The sequence below is a fragment of the Patagioenas fasciata genome, chromosome 2 (genome assembly GCF_037038585.1).
Source record: "Patagioenas fasciata isolate bPatFas1 chromosome 2, bPatFas1.hap1, whole genome shotgun sequence".
Lineage (NCBI taxonomy): Eukaryota > Metazoa > Chordata > Aves > Columbiformes > Columbidae > Patagioenas > Patagioenas fasciata.
In genome coordinates this window covers 134,755,685-134,782,828 of record NC_092521.1, presented here as the reverse complement: position 1 = coordinate 134,782,828, position 27,144 = coordinate 134,755,685, and the positions used below count along the sequence as shown (strand labels likewise).

The following is a 27,144-nucleotide window of genomic DNA, read 5'->3' as shown; positions in this document are numbered from 1 at the left end:
TCCAAGGGTTACAGGCAGCAGGACCACGTGACAGGGCACAGAGCCTTCATCCTCCTCAGCTGTATGTACTGTATGTATAGGTACTGCTGGTCAAGCTGGGAGGGCTCCCCAGTACAGTAAACACTGCCAGCGCCTCCACCTGCCTTCACCTGGGCTTTGTCAGCAGCCTCAACCTGTTCCCTGGATTTAGCTGAAGCAAAAGACTAATTTACCCCTGAAAGCAAAATAGCAGGAAACGAACAAAACCTCTTATTTTTTAAATGACATTTCTATAGAACACCTAGGGTTTGTTATTTTGTTTTTCCTCTCTTCAAACAAATCCCCTTTCCTACATTTACGGCACAGGATGCACACCTTGAAGGCAGTTATGCAATATAGTGCACATAAGGCTTACACCAAAACTCTAAGGCAGACCTGAGTGCATGGACAGCAGCACAACGTGGATGCCCAAACATCCATCTGCTGCCTGCATCATCTTTTGAGGCAATGGGAATTACTGGAATCCCCCACCAAAACAGAGCAAAGGTAATTACAAGCATGAGTTCATAAGTTATTCCATTGTTTTGACATAAAGTTTAATAGAAAGTTTTGATAAAATAGTTACAGAGGCAACATTTGAGTAGTGATTGGCAAAGGAAGACTTTCCCATTTACAAACTCACATCACTCCCAGCAGCAGAGTAACACACTTCCATCCCCCTAGAGGCCATTTCCATTTACACCAGCACAATGCTCAGGCAACACCAGCAGCTTCGTTTTACAGATGAGACACAGAAAGGCCAGCAGCTCAGCACGCAAGGCTTCCCTGCGCTCTCAGGGTACACCAAGGTACCACGGTACTCTTCTGCACAGTCTGCTTGTCAGGGAAAGCTTAACTGACCTTAGTTTTTTAAGACCCCTTGGGAAATCTGCTTAAGAACACATGGGAAGAGAGCAGAAAATCAAACCCCAGACTCCTACCCACCAGCTAAGCTGCAGGGCCTGGTGACTGATCACCTCCACACACACAGGTGCCCACTTGTTTGTCTGTCAGTCATCTCACAATCTGATCTGAGAGCACCGATATTCCACTGACCTGGAACAGCATCTTCCCGAGCCCACACTGGCAGTGATCTCTGCTGCATTTCTGTCCCACTCGCATCATTACAAAAAATAATGACAAAAAAAGGCAAAGCAGTTTAAAGCACAAAGTGCTTCACTGACACTTGGCCGTTAGTCAAGGAAACAAGTAAAACATCTGCACTCAAAACATCATGTGAATAAAACAAGAGATTTTGTGGAGAGCAGCAGGGACATTTCATGTGCACACACCAAAAGGCATCACCGTACCTCAAAGTTCAAAATACAATTTAAACAGCTAAAACTTGCTAAGGTGAGTAAAAACTTAGTAGAAAATGGAAATGCTGTACAGAGGCACAAATCCCTAAGGTGGTCTTAGTTTTTGAAAAAGGCTATTTTTTTGTTTCCTGCAGCATGCAGTTCATGTCCGTAAAGCCAAACTACACTTACTAAATAAAAACATAATCAAGCACCTCTTTGAGGGCCCTCCATTCCACTTGCCTCAGAGTGAATGCATTCTGCACATCAAGCCTTAAATACGCAAACATTTCCTGCGTTGCAGAACCCCAGATTTCCACAGCTTGTTTACTTGCTTACAAAAAGCAGTTTGTACTTTGCCGTCTTCTCCCACGCATATTAATGCAGGCAATCAGGCTTCTACCACCACACAGATCTGACAACTACCAGAAGAGCTACATAATTTCTGTTCCAGCCTTGTCTTTTTTAACTTCCTCTCCCCTTCACCCCTTGTTTACGTACGTTCCACTGCAGACACACACCTCAGCGGAACAGCAGAGCAGCAGTTCACAGCAGAGCAGTGCAGTGCTCACCCCGGGCACACTGAGCCCACCCTGACCCCACAGCCGTAGGTGGAACAGTGATGAGCATCAACTGAGTGGCTCTCCTGCTAGTTCAAACACACCGACACTACACTGCAGAGCTACAGAAGAAAGAACAGGCTACAGCAGTAACTGGACACTCAAAGCTCCTATACATTCCCACCTAAAGCGTAAAATCCGTACAATGCAACATAAAGAACAAGTGGGGAGAATCTAGGTTCTTTCATAGTTACGGCTTTTACAGAAGACTCAGTCATTTCCAAATTGATGTTTGATGAAGCAAACAGCCTTTGCACGATGTCAAATCTCCCTCTGTCAGCGAGGGAAGCCACCAAAGGACTGCTCAGCGCCACAGTGCCATCGGCTGAAGCGATGTTAGGCTGTATCATGAGAGAGAGCAAAAGACAGACACATTAAAAAGGTTTTCCAAGCAGTGCTGTTCCTGCCATTGCACAGCTCAGTTCTTCCTTACAAAACCACCAGAGAGCCTACAAGGCAGCTACAAAAGGGTGAGATTCCTTTACTATTGGGCTTGATAAGTACAAGGTACTCATCCAGAACCAAACGTCTATGGCACCCTTTAAAGAGAAATCTCTCTCCTATTGTGTCCCTTCCCCCAGTTCAGCTTCTCTCACTGCAGATCACACTTAACTATGACTTGTACTCTGAGAAAACAGTAGCATTCCCCTTGCCCCCACATATTTAAGAGGTTTTTTACTATTATTTTTGTCAGAATTTCATGGAGAATGGCAGCCCTGCCCCATTCCTTCAGAAGGTTTAATGAATGGCCTCAGCGTTTTGGAACTTCAGAACTTGCCAAGGCACAAGCACTGCTGCTATCAAACTGAGATTTGTTTCCTAAGGGCTGGTGATTACTGATACTGAGATTTTAAAATTGGGTACCGAGACTATTACTAAATTAAAATTCAAGCTTAAATTACAAATTTTCCTTTGCTCACAGCTCATGGAACCTCCTAAATACAGAAACATTTTACAAGGCAGGTGTCCACCTGCAGTAAATTACCTGCATGATTTGTCACCAGCAGCCTCTGACCTTGCCTAGGGCTGAAATTCGCACTGGAGCTTGACATCTTCTTTATTGGGTGAGCCACACAAGGCGGCAGAGAGCACGGTCATTACTGCTGCTGGGCCCCACACAGACACAGTCACGTTTCGATTACTCACCAAAGAACACAATGCCGGAACAACCTGAAGATCACAGCAGGCACGCAGCAGGACCAGCGTGTAATCAGGCAGCTCTGGGGAGGAAATGTTACAAAGGAGAGCTTGTTTCTAGTAACACTGCATGAGGCTGGCTGCTGGAAAGGGGACTCTCTTAACAGTGAGCTCTGTTACGAGGTTCTCCTGCTAAGCAAAGACAGAGGAGCTGCATTTCTGAGGCCCACCCGCAGGTACAGCACCTCGTGACATGGACACTGGAGATCAAAGCAATTCAAGAAGGAGCAGAGTTGCCAGAAGGGCTCTGCTGGACATTTGGAAGTGTCTGACCCAGCCCTTCCCTGCCTGCTTCCCAGAGCACAAAATAAAATGGGATGGGTGATGGGTATGAGCCCCACACTGACTGTCCCTGCCCTCAAGTGAAGGCAGCTTGCAAGAAAGAAGATTCCTTCCCCATTGTTCTTGCCTCCTCCCTAAGCGTCTTCCCAGTGTTCTACTCCGAGTCTGCAGGCTGGATGAATGATTTAGGCCTTGAATAAAACAAGAACCTCCACTCTAAAAAATCTACGTGATGCTGACTTCAGCAAAAACACAGGAAAGGAGAAAAGACAGAGCCTGAGCCTGCCTTGGGGCAGCAACATGGACTAAACAATCCCTGTGGTGCCCTTCAACTCTGTACCTGCAAGGCCATAATTCCTAATAGAAGCAAAAGGCATAAACCAGCTTTTGATTTTTGATCCAACAACATTGACGCCTGGAAGTTAGCAGCAGACATTATGTCCAAAGTCAGGTGATAATGCAACACACTCAATTAACTGTGCCCTGCTGCTAATAGCATCTGACAAGCGTTACCACATCAGCAGGTTTCTGTTTTCTGTTTCTCTTCTGTCTCCGCAAACGAGTTAAGCTTTCCTGCCTGGGTGCTGTGCGTGTGCGGATGCACACTGACATTTTGCTGACACCACACCAGACTTCCCTGCGTTATCTTAATGTCAGGAGATTCTTCATATGTGAGAGAGGGGAGAAAAAGCCAGGAAGGAATCTGTCTTGGACTTTGCAGGTAGCTTTTAATTAACACTGTGGTGCCAACTAGATGGCGAGCATGGCATTTGTTTGACATTTACGTTTAATCTCCTTTTTAAGCAGCTGCAAAACAACCCTCTAATTGAAGCATCTCTATGTTAAATTCATTTCTGCTAAATATAGTTCGCACCTCAACAATAAATGCTGTTACACTGAAAAAAACACCTAATTTGCAATTCTCGGCATTTCATCGGGAAGGACTCTGGTATCCAATAAGAACAGAAATTAGCTTGCCAAACTGGAAATGCCCACACTCCGCAGAAAGCGGAGCTGAGCAATCTCGGGGGAATGTGTATTCTACAAGCAAAATCTGTGAGTGATTGAGGGCTGAATTTAATTAACAGCCAGGAATGCTAAGTATGGTATACGAAACCCATAAAAAGGAACAGAACAAATCATGTTCACTCAGCTCACCAACTGCTCAAAAAGAGACGCAAATGCTGTATCAGAGAGGGAGCTTCTAAAAGGAAAATGGAAAAAAGAGCTCTTCTTTTCATTCACAACATACCGGAGATCGCGCTGATGAGGAGGTGAGCAGCTGAGAAGAGTTCTTCATCCTGAGGATGGTATTTCTCTAACAGCAGCTCACTCTGTAAACTGCACCCTAAGAGCTGCAAGAAGCCAAGGAGGTCTTGCTGTTGTGGAGGCTTTAACTCCTTCAGATCTGGCTTGTCTCCTGTGCAGATATCATCTAACTGCAAGGAAAAGAATAAGTAAAACTTCCTGAAAAGAGAAAAGTTTGAGCAAAAGAGAATGCTTGCTCTATTCTGAAATTACTTTTAGGAAGCAAGCAAAGTTTCTTCATCTTACCGTGTCCTCCAGGGCAGCTACCATTTCTTCATGGAGCAGGAGTTCACAAAGGGTTTTATATAAAGCTTTTTGCTTGTCTTCCGGCAGCTTCACAAAGGGTTGGAACTGAGTCTTCAACTGTGACAGATCTTTCCCGAGAAAGCAGTAAAAAGCAGAACTTAAGTATTTCTGCACAAATGGCAGTAAAAACAGTTAACATTTTTGTTATGTGTTTCACAAGCTCATTTATCACATCTTGACATCCAGATTTCCATTAGCACAGGTTGTAATGCAAGGCTGGAAGACATCTAATTATATTTCCCTAATGAGCCAATGAAGCATCAATGAAAATTCAAAAAAAGAACAGCTACCAAGGATCAACATTTGCTGTTCAGTATTTTGAATATTTTAGAAGTCAGTATTTTAACCTTAACTGAATTAACCATATATTAGGTTTCTCACTTGAAAGTTCATCTCCAGAGAATGTTATTTTATAAGGCAGAATAAGAGTTCTGCTCATAACCTCACTTCTTAATCTGACGGTTAATATGAGTTACAAAGCCAATGGTATGAGTTCACACAAAGAATTAAAAGTTCCTGTTGCAATGTTAAATTGTTATTGCCCTCGTATTTCACCAGGTGCCAAGAATTACACCCTGGCACCCCTGACCTAAAAAGATGTATTACAACAATGAGGACAAAAATCTCTTTTTGATAGAAATACTGAGTCCATTACGATACACATAACTGCACTTCTTTCTCCACAACTCAACTATGACCCAAAGCAAAGTTTGACCCAATCTATGACCCAATCTAAGACACCAGATTACCACTTCACTAAAAGAAAATAAATTTTCAAGTCAATAATGCCAACTGGAAGGCTGGAATGTGGTTTTCCACATTCCAAATATCTAGGCATGCAAGTGTTCTTAGCCTTTTTAAAATAAATTGCCCTTCATGTCACTCTTGTCAAGAAACACGCTCTCTTTGAAGATGCCTTTTATATCTAAAAACTATTTCATAGAAAAAAAAAAAAAAGAAAAAGAAAAAGCTCAAGCTCAGCCATGGGCATTTTTTGTACCTGACACAATTGTATGACTGTCCACACAAATAACACAAGAGGAAACCTACTGTAAATTGCTTCAGCAGAAAGAATGTTTTCAGTTTTTTCCAACAGTTTGGATTAATTCATTAAAAGAAACCTCAGAGCCTTTTAGGCAAGAAAAGCACACGGATACGTCAAGCTGAAACAAAAAAACCCAAAACAGTGGCATACCATTCTTTCACAAGTAAGTGTCTTTTATACACACATGGGGACACGGTCATTTCTTTTATACAAGTCTATATTGGAGAATGACAGAATTTATTTCAGGACAATAAATACCTATTTTGGTCACAGTGTATTGAAGAGCCAAGGACAAAGGGCAAAGTTTCGAGTTAACACAAGTGATGTTCATTAGAACAATCTCTAAGAACTTCACCAAGAACTGATGAAAAGTAAAGTGTCTTCTGAGGCTTCAATTCGTCTTCCCCTTTTTCACTCCCCTGGTGACAATCCTGCCCCTTCCTTCTGCATCCCTACAATAAGTAACTTGTGCCTGGCTTATTATACCAACTTGCAAACTTCCATTTAAATCACATTTAAATTTCAGCAGCTGCAGTTGATACCAAAGATGTCTATAAAGCTTCTCAGAAAATAATGAGACTAATTGAAGGCAAGAGAGATATCTTTGTAATTTTTGAGACTGAAAATAAGCTTAGACTGAACAGCTTTACTGAGCATTTTCCAAATCATTAAAAAATATTCTCAGTGTCTCTGAATGAGAGCATAAATCATCACTGATCTTGGAGCTTATCTGGAATGTAACAGAACTGGCGTAGAAACCCAATTTTGTAAAATCACATTTATGACAAAGGGATTCAGAATGTTCTACTGCATATACCCATTGCAGAAGTAAATTCTTCTATTCTTTCAGTGCATTCCACCAAGACTTCCTGATATGGGCTATTAAAGTGAACTAACGTAATTTTTAATGTACTGTTGTACCAGATTATTTCCTCCTATCATGCTGCCTAACTCACTGTAAGGTAATCATGTAAAGCATTGCTGGTAATACCTTGTTTCAATACACTTAAAGAAGCATCACTGGGAATGAGGCTTTTAGCCCCCGAGTACATCTCATTATCAACAGCATCTGGCTGATAGAGAAATGAACCATCTCTGAACAGTGCTGAATGGTGATATGTCGGGCCTTCTGTGCTTTCTTTTTCAAAACCTCCTTGCTGTTCATCTAGCAGACAGAATTCTGCAATTAGAAAATCAATTAAAAAAAAAATTAATAAAATACATAAGCAATTACCGAAAGAGATGCTAGCTTATATTATCTAGTGGTTTTGCATGTGATTTCACCATATCTCGTCTCTTCCAGATGGGAAGAATGCCAAAAGTTGATACGTATACGAATTATTGAGCATTACTGCAGCCCTGATGTTTGGTACAGTGTGTGCAGATAAAGGTCCTGCGGCGCAGCTGCAAACTACAAAATGTGACACCAGTTCCTGTGAATTAAAGTAATCTAGACAGCAAATAACATGAAAACTTCTCACCAACACCATATATCTGAATGTTGCATGCATGAGATGTGGGTAAGAATCCCTCACATTTTCTAGCAATTAAGAGATGTGCTGTAGCGGCAGCTACAGGATCCACTCACGATGAAGACACAGCAAAGCACTTTCTGAGATTCATCCAGACTCAGTCCCTCACAGAGTTGCTTCTGGTCATGGTGCTGACAGACTCCCTCTTCTTTCTAAGCCAAGCCACACGTTCATCCTCAAGATCTCCAGATGAGTAGAGAGCAGAGGACATTTCCAGGTCTCTGAAGGACTTCACCCAGCCACGTTCACTAACAGAATCATCCTGCAATAACTTGCTGCAATAACTCTGTGGAGAAAATACCACACCCTAGCTGGATTACCCTTTCTGCTTTGCCTCATTTTCATGGCAAGCACTGACCTACTCCCCAAACTAGGACAGCAGATTTCTTGCCACCCAAATCCTCCCACTCGATGAAGCCAAGGGACTCCTGGAAGCTACTACGTAACTCATTGTAAGAGTTACGCTGAGAAACCTGGACTATCAGGTTCTGTGCTCATGTGTGCAATATTGTGCTCCAAAGATGCAGAATATAATCAAAGCCCTGTGTATTATTTTGGTGACCTTTTATGGGCTCAAATGCAAGATTTGAAGCTGTACCCCTGGCACCCTGCAGCAGGTCTGAGGAGAAAGCAGGCAGGCTAGCAAGAGGATCTCAATTTTAAAGTAACACCTGACAGCAAAGGGAAAAGAAAAGGTAATAATCAAGCACAGTGCTCACATGTACCAGGCACAAAACCTAAATATAACCTTCCTGCAGTTGTAAGTGTCTGTCTCACCAAATTAAGGACATTCAAAGTAGATGAGAAAGCACAGAGAGCAATCCATCGGCAAAAAGCTTTTTCAAAGGGAGAGCAGACAAAGAACTCTCCACCATAGAGAAATACAAGAGCAACCTTTATGCCTCCATAAGCCTCTACAGAGAAGAGCGAGCTACAGGGGAGCCGAAAGCGATTAACACAAATTAAAGAACTTCCCAAAGCAACAAGACTCCGCATAGCAGCTCGGGCACCTTAAGGCCAAGACGCTCATGTTCCTTCCATTGATAATAACACAGCTTTCACATGAACCCTGAAGGAAGAAGATTCTAGTAATAAACTACCTGCGCTCCTAAGGCAGAATGATGCTAATAAGGAAAGTCAATACACAGCAGCATGTGACAGGTTTTAAGAGATACAGACTCTGCTGTTAAATCTCATAATCAGACTTGATTCAGAGAAAAACACAGAACTCTGAAAATTTTGTATTAATAGGACTGTTAATTAATTTTGTAACAGTATTTTTGTCATATTCTTTAAAAAAAGAGAGAATGGAAAATAAGTGAATGAAAGAATATAGATAATACTGTGATACTTTTGCTACTGAATTCTGTTACACCCATCAACGACAAAACTCTGATAGTGCAGTTAGATCTTGTTAGTTATTCAGAAACATTAACAAAAATGGAAGAAAAGCAGAAATGATCAATGAAAGCAATCAAAGGCAAAGAGACTCCTCTGCATGGAGAAGCTGAAAAGATTCACACTGTTTAATTTACAGACATTTAAGAGGAAATAAGTCGCACATACACAGCAATGAACAGAACAAAGCAAATCAAGTCAGGTGCTACTATACCTCCTGTTTTGTAAAGCAAGAACAAGAAGACTTGCAGTGTGGAGACACAAAACTGCAAAGCCTTTAACAGGAACATCTTTTACATGTAGAGGAAAATTAACCTGTAGAAATCAAACAGAATGATTACAGGAAAACATTATTGTAAAGGGATCAGAAAAGGACTAGACCTTTTTTTTGTTTTCCTTTCTTTTTAAAATGTATTTATAAAAATGTCCAAGCATGTCCAGTCACATTAGCCAGAATGTTTTAGATAATATTTATAAACCATTCTTCTTTATAAATAACTCAAGCACTATCAGTGGCAAAGAAAAAGAAACAAGCAAAAAACCTTGTACGTACTTTATTCTGTAATTCTGTGAAGAGAATTCGATTATTTTACACCTGCTACTGGTCACTTTCAGACTCATGTGAAAGGACAATATTAGTCTCTGGATTTAAGTTCAAAGGTTATTTTTATATCAATAAAAAGACCCTGATCACTGCTCAGACATTAAGCAGTTGAAGGTCAGGCTCCACCATACTACTTCTTGCTGGCAAATCCCTAATTTTGTTGTTAGTTCCTCCACTTTACTTTCTCAATGACAGTCAGGCAATGGAAGAGAGCAAAAATATTTTTTTATTTAAAAAGGTGACAAGACACAGGTTGTTTGAGATAAAAGGTTGTTTGAAATAAAACACAAAACAAGCTGTGCTGGTTTTGAAGCTTCAAAGATGTACCATTAAATATGAAAAAGAAAAAAAAAAAAGGAAAAGAAGTGGAAAAAAAATACAGATTAACAAAACCCATGCATTATCAGCTAGCAGGACATTGGAATTCCCATCCAGAAAACACCTAAGCAGGCTACCACCTGTACACCTTTGGAGTCAGACAGCCGTAACTGCATCCGATAACTCTGAATTACAGCTCTATCACGACCATAAAGTCAATGCCCCCCGGTATATCTCTGTGTTTGGTCTATGTACTGAAACTGCACTGTGTGCAGTTCTGGGCACCACAGGATAAAGAGGATATAAAGCTACTGGAGTGTCCAGAGGGGGGCCACAAAGTTGGTGAAGGGTTTGGAGAGGAAGCCATATGGGGAGCAGCTAAAGTCATTTGGTTTGTTCAGCCTGGAGGAGACTGAGAGGAGACCTCATGGCAGCTACAGCTTCCTCACAAGGGGAGAAGGAGGGGCAGGTGCTGATCTCTTCTCTTTGGTGACCAATGACAGAACCTGAGGGAATAGCAGGAAGATGTGCCAGGGGAGGTTTAGGTTGGACATTAGAAAAAGGTTCTTCACCCAGAGGGCAGTGGAGCACTGGAATGGGCTCCCCAGGGAGGTGTCACAGCCCCAAGCCTGACAGTGTTCAAGAAGAGACTGGACAACACCCTCAGACACATGGTGTGAACTGTGGGGTTGTCACATGCAGGGACAGGAGTTGGACTCGATGATCCTTGTGGGTCCCTTCCAACTCAGGACATTCTATGATTCTATGTCAGCAATTCCACATTTCAATTTTTTTTTTTTTTTTTTTTACAGGTTAGATTATATTTACTTACATTCCTGAACCTATAGGCTTCCTTAATATCAGAAGTCAGCTGAAGGAGAATGATGGAGAGTAACTTCTACATTTCTTATCCAAATAAAGTGCATCCTGGATTCAAATCTCAACTGCACTTCAATTATCTCCTGCTTCTCTCCACATCAGTCCTTTCCAACTTCCAGTCCCACACAATCCATCTGATTTCCTTCCTTCTTGCATAACATCCCCTGAAACCTCCCCTAGCTCAGGGAGTTTAACTGAGGATAAATAGGAAAGAAAACCCAGGTGATTCTGCAGAGCAGCGTTACTACTCCCCCCAAAGCTAATTTCAACTTTGTTTTTTTTAACTTGAGACCTGAAAGTATTTGACTTAAGTAAAGTATGACCTGAAAACATGACAAGGACACTTATGCAACCATTCTGAGAGCAATCTATATATTAAAGTTAAAACAGACAGAAAAGTTTAAATTCTAGTGCCACACTTTATAATTATTTTCTTAGAATGACTGTTGTTTAAACATTCCTGAGTTGACCACTGATTTATATTCAGTTCACTCTCCCTGCCAAGAGGTGAAGGCAACAGCCCAGAAGGAAAATTGCAGAAAAAGATCTGGACAACAAATTGAAGGGGATCAGCAGCACGCCCTTGCAGCTATTGAAGTTTGTTGCATTCTGGGCCGCAATGGTAAGAGTGTGGCTAGCAGATCGATGAAAGTGATTTTTCTATTTGGGAGACTGCACTCGGAGTCTTCTGTCCAGTTTCGGACTCCCCCAGCACAAAACAGAAATTCACATCCTGGAGCAATCTTGCAAACAGCCACCAAGACGGCTGAGGGCTGGAGAACATCATGTCTGAGAAGAGGCTGAGAGACTAGGTACATCCAGAAATCACTATACCTTTGAAATTTGGTCCATCTTTTTAAAACACCTTGCATTGCTAAGGGAGAACCTTATTCCTATCTACAGCTACCCAATGGAAGCATGAAGACAGAGCCAGACTCTTCTGTATGATGATAGCAGGAAATGGAGGAGAAAAATTAGAGAAAGGAAAATTCTCATTAGATATTAAGCAAAAAGAAAGTTCACCGTGATGGTGGTCAAACATAAGAACAAGTTGCCCTGATGAATTATGGAATCTCCATCTCTGGAGAGAATAAAAATTTGAATAGACAAGGATATGACCAATCTGATATAAATCTGAACTTAGATCAAACTTCAAAAGTGGGCCCTGCTGTGAGCTGCCTCTTAAGCTAGACAGCCTCCTGCGGTCCCCTGAGACCTAAGTTAGCCTGAGTTTATGATTTATTCAAACAAGTGAAAATACATTACTAAATCAGACAAGCAGCATTTCACAGCACAAATAACCATCAAGGGAATGGAGACCATACAATATCACCACCTTCATACACACAGAAACGCAAAAATTGTTCCCCAACAAACAGTTCTGTCCACAGCTAATCTATATGCCACAGAAAATGAGCTTTATACTTACCAAACTGGCCACTGTTCTTTATAAACAGCTCAATTACACCATAGGCGATAGTGGTTGCTGGAGGAATTTCAAGGATCACACTAGAATCCTTCATCATACTTCCATTTTCACTCACTGAAACCTAGAGGACAGATTTATTTGTTGTTCATCTGATTCAGCTATTGTGTAGTCTAAGCACAGACTTAATTATGGGGAAAAAAAAAATACAGAGAAAGAATGTCCTTTATTCTCCATAGTGACTAAAGCACATTTGACATCTATGAAAGGAACAAGACGAACACCAAGGTGGAAGTACAATGCCAAGGGCAGTTCCCAAAGTCTCAGCTACCCTGTTCTAGCACAAAGTTGAGCTCCAGGTGCAGCTTTTGCCATGCGTGAAACACTGTGTCACTAGGAAATGGGCACCCACTTCTGTAGCCTGCCCTGACACCCCTTCAGCCCAGTTGGAGACTGGTACCAGGAGAGTGGCACTTGCACAGAGAGTTGTTGAACTGCAACTCCCAGATTTCTCCTACTGGAGACACCCTATAAATGGAAGTGATTCCTCTGCAGCTTAGAACAAAACACACACAACCCAGGAAAAACACACACACAAAACCCGAAACAAAAAACCAAACACAAACAAAAAAAACCAAACCACCAGCCAAAAAGAAAACCACCAACACACACAAAAGAAACAAACAAACAAAACACACACACACACAAAAACCCCAAACAAAACAAAACCCCCCCACAAAACCAATCAAACAACCCACAACTTAAAATGAATTAGCATGTATTTTGACTTTGGTATATTTTTTTTTTTCAATTCACAGGCAGTTTTTCAGACATCCTCATGATGCAGATAATGTCTGCTCCCATGATTTTTAAAAAAAAATAGCTTCTTAATAAATATTAAAACTCAGTAGACACTGCAAACATTTTTGATGAACAACTACCTGGCTTTTTGAACAAATTTGCTTCAGCAATGCTTTTTGCTCCTCAACTTTCACTCAGTTGTTACATTTGGTTTACATTGTGCTCTAGGTGGGAATTTACATAGAAATTGAATCACAATTTGGCAGTATTGATGGAAACCGCAGTCCAGGGTCACACTAAAATACGGCATCTTTTGCTAGTAAGGCAACAGAAAAAAACATTCACAATTAGCAGTACAGTGAGTTCTTGCAAAAATACTCTGAAATCTATTTGGAGAAATCATAATTTCTTCTCAGTTAATCAGCAAAATGTTGTATTCCTTGTAGACTATAATAACTTTTACCTTTACTATTTTTGTACTGAATCCCACCATGCCGCTGACTTTTTCTTCTGTCTGGATATGTTCAGATATTGTACACTTCTGAGTTGTTATTATCTTTTCTCTCAAGATGCACAGCACTTCACGTTTTCTTTCTATTACTTGTTGCAGTAAACTACTGTTTAGATTTATTGTTCTGAAAAAGAAAAGTGTCATTAGCAACATAAATATTAGAATTGAGAAAAAACATTTTCTTAATTGCTTGAAGAAGCTTTTATTGTAAAAATAACAATGATGGCTGTATAAGCAGCCTCCTCAAAATTATTATGTCCTCTTCTGTGATTTGCTAGCAGTAAATATCTGTATTCCACAGTAAGTCCCAACACACATATTGAATTCTTAATTTCTTACTCTGTAACAAAAATGGTGGTTGTCTGGCTGCTAAGCAAAAAAAAAAACAAAACACCACAAACCAAAAACAAACAAGGGAGAACTAAAGACAATTTTAAGGTCCAGTGTATAATGAAAACAGCCAGCCAGGCTTGTGGACACTGGACCAAATCTTTTGCTACTGTGAACTCCCGCTGACACTAACACGGCCATGGCAGGAGATGCTGGTTAACCATTCCCTTCTGGGTCTCACATCAGCACAAACACTACAATAAGTCAACAGCTCACATCCTGCAGTCTCTAGTCAAATAATTATTTCAACCAAAGAAGTTATCAGAGACTACAAAAAGACCTGTGCTCACGGTCCATGTTATGAAGTTCCTGCAGCCTAGCACACTACTGCATTATGCATGCACACACACAATAAAAATACCTCTAATTTCATAATACATAATAAGCATGTAATGCAATCCATACATCACAAAGCTCTGCTTAGAAAGATTGAAACTGCAGTCAAGCTACTGGAAGTTAGGAAATGCATAGCAACCAATCTCACAGTCTGCTTATTATCTCCCTTTGCAATCAAGCCTCGCTTTTCCTTACAATAGTTCTTGGTTTTCTCTCTCTTACTTGACCAGATCAAGTCCCATTTGTTCCCCCTCCCTCTCATTCAGCTCAGCTTTGTCTCACCGACAGCTTGCCAGTCCCACTTCATGTGGTTTCTCTGCTTGTCTTCTACCCTTAGATGACGCCAGCTGTTCATGACTCCCAGACTTGATCTCCACTTCTTCTCCCAGTTCATTGTCACCACTTTCCAGTCACCTGGCGAAACTCAGTCTCATTTATCGCCTTGTCAACATTTAGTCCTGTGACTCCTGTCTTTGTATGTCCTTCCACCTGCTGCAGGTGTGCCATCAGGCACTCCTCAACAGGAAAGGTGACATGGGCTCCTTCATGCCCAAGTGCTCCAGACTCACCCTGGACTAGGACAGTTTGAGGCAACCACCGTCAGGAATGCTGGTTTGGCCTCTGAAGGCCCATGTGCAAAGCAGTGCCCTGACACACCACTGCCACATTCTGAGTCACCAGAATTTCTCCTTGAGGGATGAACAGCACAGTGAGAGCAAGACATCTCAGTGACAGCTCACAGCTTGCTGTGGATCTGCTGCAGTGTCCACGTCAAACCTGACCTGGCTGAGTAGGATCAGCACTGACTCAGCACTTCAAAGGGCTGGGCAAGAAAACATAGAAGAGATTTAATGGATTTTGAGATTGCAGATTAATGAAAAAAAACGCCTGCTATGAACTTCTGTGTTATTAATCAGTATAACATCACAATTTACAATTAATGACCAGGACTGTTACAGTCAAACAAAATTAACAGTGGGAAGGACCTCAAGTCTCTAGTACATGCCTCCAACTTCACAAGTCATCCCTACTCCAATTATATTACACTCAATTATATCACACTTTTGCAAAATACCCATTGGAGGTCCGCAGATGAGAAGTTGTATTTTCTATGAACAGATAACTCTAGCACGACAGCTGGAAGATTAAAAGATTGCTAGGCCTGGCTCAACTTGCTCAGTTTTTTCTCCTCCCTTGCAATGTAAATGGCTATTCATAGGGCTAAATGGCAATTCCCCAAAAATATGACAGAAAGACATCCTGATTTAAATAAAGTGGAATCAGACATATCTCCACTTCTAATTAAAAAGTTTCAGATTTATTAGATTCTGGAGTTTTGGATTTATGCAGTCCCTCTAAGTCTGAAGTCAGCTTGCTTCTTTGTTAAATTAAAAATATCCTGAAGCAGTTTTTGATCTTTGGAGAGTTACATGCTCGTATGAAAGTTCAATCAGTTGGAATGAACTGTCTGAAATCCTTAAAGTTGATTGTTTAAACAAGGGAAAGAAAATTCCTCTGAAGCAATGCAGCAGCCACTAGAAAAGCAGCCCCAAGCATTCCTGAGATATAACTTTTTTATTGTGGTGCAAAACCATGCTTTATATTTGGAATGCAATGAATCTTTGGATTAAGCAAAAATTGAAGAAATGTCAAGCAATCACAAACACTGCCGCTCTTAGAAGTGCCTGCCAAAGCAGAGCTATTAGTTATCACAATAACAGACCACCAAGCCTATCACATACTTCACAATAATTATTTATGGTTCTGAAGAGGTGTGCTAAGCATCCTGAAAATACAAATCAAGGCACTAAGAACTTGCAATTTTAACTTCTGACCCAAGAAGCCACAGGGGAAGAAGTACAATGAAGCAGCATAAGAGCAATTTATCATTTGCTTTCATGTGATATATTTTTTGTCTGCTTTACTGGAATGACAAAACACCAGATATTCCCAAAAGTTAGAGCAAATGAAACAAAACAATCAAAGGTAGAGAAATACAGATTAAATATAGATTTGCTGTTTCTGAATGAGTGCTAACAAAAGCAGCACACAGAATATGATTTAATTCTATACAAATGATCAAAATAATTCAAGAGACTGTTTCTTCCATCTACTTCTACAGTATTCTGCCCAAGGTGGGACTGGCTCAGACCCCCTCAGGCTCCTGGCTTTGAGGTTCAGATGTAGAACTCACTGCAGAGAGGTAGAGCAAAGAATCAGAAGGCATAGCTGAGCATGCAACGGGATGCAGCGAAGAAATTCCTGAGGCAGCAGTGCTGGATGAGCTGCAGCAGCACCAGAGGCCACACAGCAACATGAACACCACCCATACCCTTACCAACAGCTACAAATACCTTTTTTATTTTAAGACAGCACAGTTAAATGCTTTCCTGTAGACTTCTGGCACTGAACATCATAAAACCCCTTTGACTCCAGGACTGCGTGAGGGCATATCACAAGTTATCACTGGGGCGCAGCCTGCACAAGGCAAGGCATTGTGCTGTTCTCAGTGACTCAAATGGGAGACAACATGAGGTAAGCAAATACCAGGCTTATCTAAATTATCATTGAAAACAGTCATCAAGAGAAAAATGCAATAGGGTTAAAGTTTGACAATCAGAGCAGGGTTTAAGTATTGCAGGGCAATGGCCACTGAATCTCTAAGTGTGTTTTTGCAAGAGCTGAAATCATTTGCTAGCATAACACCCCGAATATCAAGTATGTGTCTGAATAACAAGAGATGTTTGAGTTAAATCCCTGAGAATACATGCATGCAGGCACACAAATTGCATTTTTCTGTTCTACAGGTCACATTTCAGAGCTCTTATTTCTGTTCTATAACCACTCTTATCATCTCTTTCACCATCTATTGTACAGGAGCCCTCGCTGATCTTGTGTGACCTGCACTACATCACTGTATCCCTTCCCACCTTGAGAAGCTGAACTGAAGTACTCAAAAGTAACACTATACAACATACGAGGAGCTGTCCCGTTATCAACACACAGAGTATGAGACCGTATAAATAAAGATCATTTAAAAGATAAGGATTATGGGGTTTTGATTGTTTGTTCTGTTTAAATAACTTTCCTGAGGTCAATGATTTACTATGCTGTAAGCTCTATGGGTCAAACATGAACAGAAAATAATTTGAGTTTTGGTCTCACTCTCTCCACATTTAATTGGATTAAACACTCACACTCTCCTATAATACAAAGGCTTCTCTCACTTTTATTCAACCTTTTTCTTTTATGAGGAAAGCACTGGAGAATAGACACAAAGGCAATTTGCTGCAGAATGGAAACAGAAAAGAAAGGAGAAAGGCACAAAGTAATGGAAAGCAAGAGAAAACAGACAACACCTGGCAAGAGAGCAGGCTCTCACAGTTAAGGAGAGAGCAGGAGGCTGCTCTAAAACCCACAGCTGAGACTGAGGGTCTTTCCTTCAAGAGCAGAATCTGATCAGACTATCCACAAAGGAGGGGGCTAGGACCATTTTTCCATCAAATCCCATCTAGTCTTCTCAGTCTTGTGCCCCACAAATCCTCAAGGCAAGGTGCTTGCCAATTTACTGTGAATTCTAAAGAGAATGGCTACTGCAGTGAGAACTCTTCATGCTCACACTGAAGTCAGTACTTTTGCCTACCTGCACAAATTTTGACTAGTCCAAACTACCCACATAAGTGAAAAACCTTTTCAGTCCTGCACTGGTCAAGACCACCTCAACAGCTCCTGTCCCAACTGCAGACACATGGGTGTCTCACAGCCTCACCCAAATGCAGCTTCTTCCATAACATCCACGTGACTGACTTGAAAACATCTCTCACTGCTCGGCCAGAATTCCTCAGCTTGTTCAGTCTTCTCCACTTATTTATAATGTGCAACAGTCTGATGTCTTCCCTACAAATGCTGCTTGCTGCACAGTGAGAGCCTTCACCCAGCTTGTTCCTTCTCTAACAGCGACCTCTAGATCAGCGCCATGGAGGAAAATTCACCAGACATCACTCTGCCACTTTCCACCAAGCACAGATGCATAATATTTCTTTTGTTAATCCCTTTCAAATATAACCTCTCTGACCTACTTCTTAGAGTCATACCAGAACACAGTATCTGCTACAGTCAGCTTATTGACAGCATTTCACCATTTTCCCTACAGAATAACCTGACAATTACTTCATAGAACATCTTTCCCAAGAGTGCCAAAGACTTTTAAGAGTGCAAGTGACAGATAATTCCTCTATTTTCTATTCAGCATCCTTCTTATTTTTTTAAATCACAGACACACACGATTTTATTCAATCCTGTCTCATAACACTGTGTGACTTCATATTACCCGTGTAGCACCTTTGGTAGAAGAATGAATGGCTTTCTCATCATATGCAGAAATGCTCAAGGAGTTTCAAAGAACAAATAACAAAACGGGCTGAATTTCCACTGTACTCAGATTAGGATTAGGCACCTTTTTTGTCTCAGTGAGGACAATAATTGAATCAATTGAAGTGCATATTAAAGTGCACTATTCAATAATGTAAAAATACCTTTCAATCATGTCAGAGTATACCACTAATAACACTTGCTCTGTTTTTCTAATATGCTAACCATAGAGGTAGAAATCATTCACACAAAATGATGGAAGTAGGATAGGCAAACTTTTCTGCTGATGTGAACTGACTGCTGCCATTTGGCCCTGTTTCCTTCTCTCTGCTGCCACTGTCTTCTCAGAACTTCAATTATCTAACACAACTTAGTGAGATGGTAAAAAACAAAACAAAACACAAAAAACTCAAGTGACTGTGTTAATCCTTGAGAACTCCAGTGATTATAACCTCCTAATCTTTTTCACTGGAGGTGAGAATACAGAATGGTTATGTTGGAAGGTCATCTTGTCCAACCCACCTGCTCAAGCAGGGCCACCTACAGCAGGCTGCTGAGGTTCATGTCTCCACAGAAGGAGGTTCCACAACCTCTCTGGGCAACCTGTGACCATCCTCATAGTCACCCTCATAGTCAAAAAGTGTTTCCTGATGTTCCGATGGAGACTCATATTTCAGTTTGTGCCCACTGCCTCCTGTTCTGTCACTGGGCACCACTGAAAAGAGTCCAGCTCCATACTCTTTGCATCTGTCCTTCAGGTATTTATATACATTAACAAGATCCACCCCACCCACACCTTCTCTTCTCCAGGCTGAACAGTCCCTGCTCCCTCAGTCTTTCCTCAAATGTGGAAATGAGGATTCCCTTCATCATCTTTGTGTCCCTTCACTGGACTTCCTCTCCCTTGTACTGGGGAGCCCAGAACTGGACAGTTATATGGTGAATCATTCACTTTTCCCAATTTTGTGTCATCAGCAAACTTGCTGAGGGTACACTCACTGAGCCCATCACCCAGCCAACTAATGAAGATGTTAAACAGGACTGGACCCAGTATTGTCCCCCGGGATACACCATTAGTTACCAGCCTCCAACTAGACTTTGTACCACCGATCAACACACTCTGGGCCCAGCCATTCAGCCAGTTTTCAGTCCAACTCACTCTCTGCTCATCCAGCCCATACTTCATCTGCTTCTCTATGAGGATCTCATGGCAGACAGTATTGAAAGCCTTAAAATAGAAGATGGAAAATACTCTTAAATCCATAGCAGTCTCACTGCATTAAAGGCATACGACTCTGACCAAAAACCAGTACATTACAGTACTCTGTCAATTAGCAAGCACAATGCACTACGAAAGCAAGAATAACGTAAAATAAAATATGCGGAGTTTATATACCTAAAAGTACCATTTAACTTTAATTTTATATTGCACATGAGTGTGTTCTGCATTTAAAGTGTCACTGCTTCTGCAAATCAGGAAGGATCACACCTCACATCCTTCAGCTGTCATCTCTGTTCAGAAAAGGAGAGCCCATGTGGCATCTGGAATCTAATTAAAAGATCAGTCAGATTTGCCTTCAGAAGGTTCACATGAGAAACGACAGGAAACCGATTTGCTGCCACTCAGCACTTTCAGCTTGCTCAACCTTGAGGACTTAATTTAGATGCCATATCAGCTCTGACTTTTTTTTTTTTTTTAGAATTTTCTGTTATTTATTTGACTTAAACAGCCTAATACAAGAACAATGTTTTAAAAAGTAAACTATTTAGGCTATTATTTATAGAAATAATACAAAAACCAGCAACTGATCTAACAAGCACAAGCAACGTATGTCATGAGATGAAATTGAGAACATTGGCTGACTCTCATCTCAGGACTGACAAGCAAACATCTTCATGGTACCATAATGCTTTGCATCCAAAAATCACTGGCTTCTAGGCACCAGCACTCTTGAATGCTGAATTCCTGAATTCCACACAATGCTCCATGAATTAAATGGAAGCTAGAAGTTTGGACATAATCCATCATAAATCACCTAATATTTATGAATGAGTAACTGGAATTTCATTTGTAAGCTATTGCCACAATTGCCATTAAGCCTCAGCATTATGCTATTATTTTTCCAAAATAAAAATTCTGCTGTCCTTACCATTTTCAGTGACCTGGCAGAAGCCAGACCGACTGGACATCAATTATACTTTTTGCATCATGAGCCTTAACAAGCTATGAGAAGCTTTTCTATGAACTAAGAACTAGTTACTTGTATAAAGATGCACAGACATGAACGTAACTGTAAATGAGGTTAATATTGGTGTAGACCTACTGATTTTCCACGCTCAAAATAAAATAGTATACTTTTAAGTACTTAGTTACATTCAGGACTATAACCCCAAGATGTTCTGAAGTAAATGTGATATGCTATGGGAGTATTATTTGTTTGAATAGAGTAGGTAACTTACTGCAGAAAACTACATAAGAGCTTACTGATCTAAATACAAGTCATTCTGGTTTGGTTTTCCATAAGACTCTATGTAGTGTTAGAACCAGATTCTAAATCTTAACTGACACTATTTTTCTGATACTAGATGCATATTAATTTTAAAGGCCTGGTACATACATTTACCCCAGTATTTTCTGTTTTCAACAAGACATTTAGTACAAAGATGGCAAGATGCCTTATTAGAACAAGTTTGTTGACTTGTGAATGCTCACAATAGAAAGAACAGCAGGCACTTGTTCCTGTGAAAATGGAGAATTGATTATTTCTGCAACATCAGTATTATCTAAAGAAAATTTACACAGCTTCCAACAACTTTCACCCTGATAGCAAAAATGTATCATCTTTGTCTTCAGAGAATCAGAAAAGGCTACTAAAATGTACAACACCACCTCCCACAGACCCGGGGTACAATGCTGTCACAGACAGAACACTCTCCTCTCCCATGAATCAGGACTTGCAATACAGAGTAGCCCCCTGATTTGTCAGCTGGTTGCCAAATAGGCTTTGGTCTATGAGTGTCTTATTGCAACATTAAATCAATCCCATTTTACGGCAGGACAGGAGGCATTGCATACCTTGTAAAATTAAGATCACAGTTTGGAAAATCTGAGGTTTGCCACTCAGCTGAATAACAGTGAACAACAGATCTATAAACTACATTTTGTTCAGCTACTAGAACATGCATTGACCACTCTTGCTCACCTTTGCCACTTCTTCAACTTCAAACAATCTGATTTTCTAGTATGGTCGCTGACACACACACTCACAAAATTATAAAGCCTGCTTACAAGAATACTGGTAGTTCTGAATTTAGTTCCCATAGCATTTGCCCCAGTAACAGAGAGAAAACAACCCATTTTTCTTCCAGATTCTCACCTCACTACAGTCCACTAAAAAAAGGAAGGATTTGGCTCTTGTTCCATGTTGTAATTTGTGCAAATGTGTAAGATGAAATTGCAGAGAGACATTTTTAAAATGAAAGGGAAAGGTTTGACTCCCAAGCTTTTGAAATCTGGCAAATTTTTGTTTTGGTATTTTTAACTTATCACTTGAAAACGAGAACTTGATAACAGCTGGCCAAAGTATTTTCATCTCAGTAATCTCTCCTGGCCATTACAACACCCACATTAAAAGCATACCTGTCCTTGACGTCTTTCATAAGCTGCTGCAAGTCAATCTCCTGCTTCCTCAGGTTTCCAAATGAGGACTGATTTTCCACATAGCCCTTCCCTCCAGCTCCCAGGCTGATCTTTCCAAATGAAGCTCCAATACTTCCTTGAATAGAATCTTCAAATTTCCCCATATATTTTGCAAAGTCAGACTCCACAATTACTAGGAAAGCAATAAAAGTAATTTCAACCTGTGAAGGAAAGTGCTGAAATGGTCTTGAAGTAATTAAAAACCAGAAACTTACAGCAAATATGACAAGTCAATGAAGGCAAAGAACAGTACTGAGCAGGTAAATAATGAAATTTACAGCTCTGCAAATCTTACTTCTGCTTCCTCCATATTTTCATCATTGTTGCTCTGCTATCTTTTATATTTTGCCATTTTAGGAAAATATAAGGTGACTGAAATGCTGAACTCAAGTGCTATGGAAGGCTTATAATGACAAACTTTTTTCAGCTACAAGGAAAAACTACAAAGCAGATCTGCCTGTACAACAGGGGCAATATTTGATATTCTGCCATTATCTTGACATATTTCATTACAGGCCTGTCTCAAAGCTCACTGGAAACCTGTGGAAGCATCTAATTGGCTTAAAACAACTCTGAATCTTATACACCTATAAACCAAAGAACGGCTCAGAATCAGCTAGTCTTCCAAGTCAGCTACAATAAACATCTGAATTTTATCTTCCTGTATGGAATTGTGACATTCCCTGAAATATGAGATTCCAGTTCATTAATCCTAAAATCTGGTTAGGACTGCTGCAGCTGGATGAAGGAAGACATAAAAGGATCAATCATTTCCAACAGTCTGTGCAAGAAGAAAGGAAACAGCGTTAAAACTTGCTTGGCCTTGCCTGTGCCAGCATTCCCTGGGCTGCTATCACCAACAAGACACTGTTTATCCAGAGCTTTTTGACCTTGAGCACAGTGTGGTTTCACACTACTATCCCATATTGGAATCACCCAAAAATGCTCTAGGGGAGCTCCTGTGCCTGCAAACAGCACTCTTATTAAACAAGAAACCTGTACAGCTTGTTGGCCTTCAGCACTCCATTGAAGTAGTCTATCTAAGCAAAACTTTTTTTTTTTTTTAACAAACATTCATTATTACTGGTTTTAGTTAAATGAATAGTCAAGTGAGAAAAGATCCACCCATCTCATTTCCACAAATGGAGAATACTTCCGATCATTCCCCTGAAAGAAGGTCTCCAGTAACATGATTGAGAATACTAATAAAAAAGATAAGGCTTTGCATTCTTTTTATCTGCACTAATAGTGCTACCCAAGCATGGCTTTACCTGGTTTTATCGGTTTGTCTTCAGTAAGCACATCACTCAGGGTGACTGTCAAGAAATGATACTTGGGCTTCTGCCAGCACCAGAATTTCCTCCTCTTCGTAACTAAACCCAGAAGCTGCAGCTTGTCTGAGGCGTTCAGGTGGGAGACAGGGATCAAGTCGCCTCCGTCATCAGCTTCTCTCACAAAATTCTTTGTCGCTTTTGCAAACATCTCAGGGAATCAATTGAACTCTGAAAGAATACATTTGTTTTTCAACAACTACAGTTCGGAAGCATAAATATTTACATTGTTACTTTAAGAAGTTCTTCATAGTATTGGTATTAATGCAGGAACACCAAGTGTTTTCACTCGACCTTCTCCACTCTGAATCACGACAGTTCAAACCACTTAGCCCAAAGGTTTTCACATTAACAGACAAAAGGATTTTAGTTAAAATTTTAAATAAGCAACAGTAAATAAGCAAAGAAGGATGCACTGCAAACACAAAATGCAAGGTTAAACATTACAACAATGCATGAATTAATGATCATGCAGATAACAAAGAAAACACAGAAGTGTGAGAAAATAAAATATTCCAATCTACAGCTGAAAAGTTCCTTTAAGGAACATTCAGAGGTAATTAAACTGTTAGGGAGGAAAAAACTTACACAGCTTACCTGAAGTGCTAAGAAAAAGCATCTGCTAATGAGCACCCACAGAGACCAGCTGGGAGGACGAGAGCACCAGTGCAAGGGCAGAAGATCCTGCCTCCCCACAGAATCCTCCTTTTATTACCCAACACAGAATTATCTTACTCCAAACAAGGTCATTGGGTATTAGTCACAAAAATTATCTCGATATTTTTAATACCAAGTAAACACATATGATAAAAACTGTGCTATAAAAAGCAATGAATACTTGTGCTGGCCTCTTTGTGACTAAGTTCTGTTTATGAACTATGCCCTGAAAAGCCAAAATCTTTTTTTTTGCCTTTCTGAACCTTTATACCAATATTTTCCCATTTTCTGTTTCTCATTAGCATAACTACAGCTACACTGAACATGTTATTTGCAACTGTTATTCATATCCGCTAAACACCTACATCCATTATCTTATTCTAGCTTTTAAATATCTTAAATATAAAAATACTGGTGTTTCTTACTGTGTCAGGTTCTCTTTATCCCAAGCAATGCATTTTTCTGTATTTACAAGCAACTTTTTCAATCAGGGAAACTGGCTAAACTCACAGGAGAAATGGTAAAAACAACCATTCGCAAGTGCGAAGCACCAATTCTGACACACTATTTTTAAAATAAATCTAATTTTTTATTTTTAGTTTTTCACTCTGTGTTATTTCATCTAATGATATTTCCAGGATTAAATAAGTTTTTTTAAAGTTGGTAGCATTCCGCTGAATCCCACAGTTGACACTGGCTAGAATGTTCAATTAAGAGCGTAAAATGTCATAGCAAGTCATCCACACGCTCACAATTAGTTACTTATCTTGCTCTGCAGAGATGTTAGATTTGCCATTTACAAATACAGGCCAGAATAAGTTAGAACAGACCTCAAACAGAAAAAAAAAATCCTGAGTGCCCACTGCAGTATTAGTTATCAAGAGAAAATGGTAAACTGAATAAACTATCAGTGGTTGGACCCCAGGCTTTATGTCTTAACATCAGATGAAGGACAGAGGAAAAAAAAAATTAAAAAACAACAAAAACCACAAGTTTTTTGCAGCTGAGAACTTACCCTTCCATTAGCTTTTCCCAAATCCCATTTCAGGTATTTCCCACTGTATTTACCAATTCATGTTAAAGCATCTATCATCTCACAAAACCCCTATGGCCTACTCTTAGTTCTCTATGTAAGCAAGTAAAGGTGTTTCCCAACAACACCTGCACAGAAACGATTTGAACAGCATCGAAGTCATGTAACATTTTACTGAAGAGTCTTCTGGGATTTCGATTGTAATTGTGGCTAAAACAAACATACATCGCACCCCCAGCTACATGCACTGGGAACATTGCCACTGACTTCCTTGTTCTCTGAGCTTTTCCTAGACTCCGAACTGAGACTCATTTTGCATTCTTAAATTTCTCTTCCTTAATTTTGACAGTTTTAATCTCAATGAGAACACTTTAACAGAATAAGCAATGCAGCTTCACTGCAGCAGGAAAAAAAAAAAAAAAGAAGACAAAACCACACACACAAAACCAACCAACCAAAAAACAGAAAAAACCCAACACCAACCCCCAACAGCCCCAAAAACTAGTCTTCCTTTTCCCTGGGACTTCTTTTGCATTACATTGTATTTCACAATCAACTACATGACTGATTTGTAACAGAGGGGCCCATCAAGAAGATCCTTCTTGCCTGCATGAGCTGCTCTTCCCCAGCATGATCTTCCTCAAACGTTTCTATGCTTTACATGATGGTTCACTCATTCTGCTCCCAGTCCCACACAACCAACTCACATGAGCACAGTCTCTGAAAAGGGCCCACCAATTTCTGAGGAGTTTATGATAAGCCAAAATGCAAAACACAGTTCCTATGACTTGGTATTGTTACACACTCGTTAAATCTCACGAAAAGAAGCATTAACACCGTTTTATAAAACTTCTGATTCATGGTGGTTTGTCTTTGCTTCCAGTCACCACACTTTTGACCAGCAAAAAGGAAAGGCCAGAGAGTGTGTCCAAGGACTGCAGAGACTCACCAGGCAGGAGAGATGTGACCATCTTCAGCCTCAGAACAACACCATCAGCATCTCCCACGCTTTGCTGTACCAGAAACGTCTTTGCAAGGAGCATATTTGCTGGTGCAGCTTACCTGCGAAGCAAGAATATTCTGTCCAAATTCCTGTTTGTGTCTCTGTGGCTATAGTGCCTTTAACACAGATTGGAAAACACACCCAAATACCTTCTTTCACCCATTCATAAAGACATAAAACAACTGAACGTGCCTTCAGCCAACATTAGGGAGTTAATAGAGCTACTAGGATTGACAGCATTCTGACTGAATGGATATGGAATGGTTATGGGCACAGCACTAGAAAACTTTGCCTCTGGAGCTCCTTTCTCTGGAAATTTTGTTAGAGCTGCACTTGGTTTGACAGAATTAAAAGGGAAAGTATCAAATACACATACAGCGACATGAATAAGAGGCTGCTGCGGGGGGCACACGGCGCGACCAGGCCCCGCTCCGCCCGGACGGGCGGAGCGGGGCCTGGTCGCGCCGTGTGCCCCCCAGAAGGACGCGGCCTCCACCTCCCCCAAGCCCACTCCCATATTCACAACTGCCCGTTCCCGTACTCACGGCTTTCCGGGCCAACCCCACCGTGCCCTGAGGATGCGTGGAGCTCCGCCCGTGGGGCGTGCCCAGCCGCGCCGCGCCCCGAGGCGAGGTATCGGGGACGAAGCTGTGCGAGTAGCCGGGGGTGAAGCCCTGACCCCGAAAGGGTTTCTTGCCGGCGCGGCTGAGGGAGCGCAAGCCCCGCCCGGGTGCTGAGGTGGAGCGGCGGGGGGGCGCGATGGCCGCCCCGGCGCCATTT

The 27,144-nt window shown here is 40.9% G+C and overlaps 1 protein-coding gene across 5 annotated transcripts; it reads right to left on the bottom strand.

Annotated features, from left to right (window-relative positions):
- Window positions 1-558: 558 nt before the first annotated feature.
- On the bottom strand, window positions 559-27,144 carry GSDME (gasdermin E). 5 transcript variants are annotated; one of them, XM_065832085.2, is made up of 11 exons: window positions 26,888-27,144; window positions 26,311-26,423; window positions 23,612-23,842; window positions 22,281-22,473; window positions 13,496-13,667; window positions 12,235-12,355; window positions 7,066-7,254; window positions 4,970-5,097; window positions 4,668-4,854; window positions 3,083-3,156; window positions 559-2,277 (listed from the first exon to the last, which is right to left on the bottom strand). In XM_065832085.2, the coding sequence occupies exons 3-11, from the start codon at window positions 23,820-23,822 to the stop codon at window positions 2,047-2,049; spliced, it is 1,506 nt and encodes a 501-aa protein (XP_065688157.1). In that variant the 5' UTR covers window positions 23,823-23,842; window positions 26,311-26,423; window positions 26,888-27,144; the 3' UTR covers window positions 559-2,046. The 5 variants fall into 5 exon arrangements, with proteins under 5 accessions (XP_065688157.1, XP_065688155.1, XP_071661133.1 ...); XM_065832083.2 differs by having other exon boundaries at window positions 26,910-27,144; XM_071805032.1 differs by lacking the exon at window positions 26,311-26,423.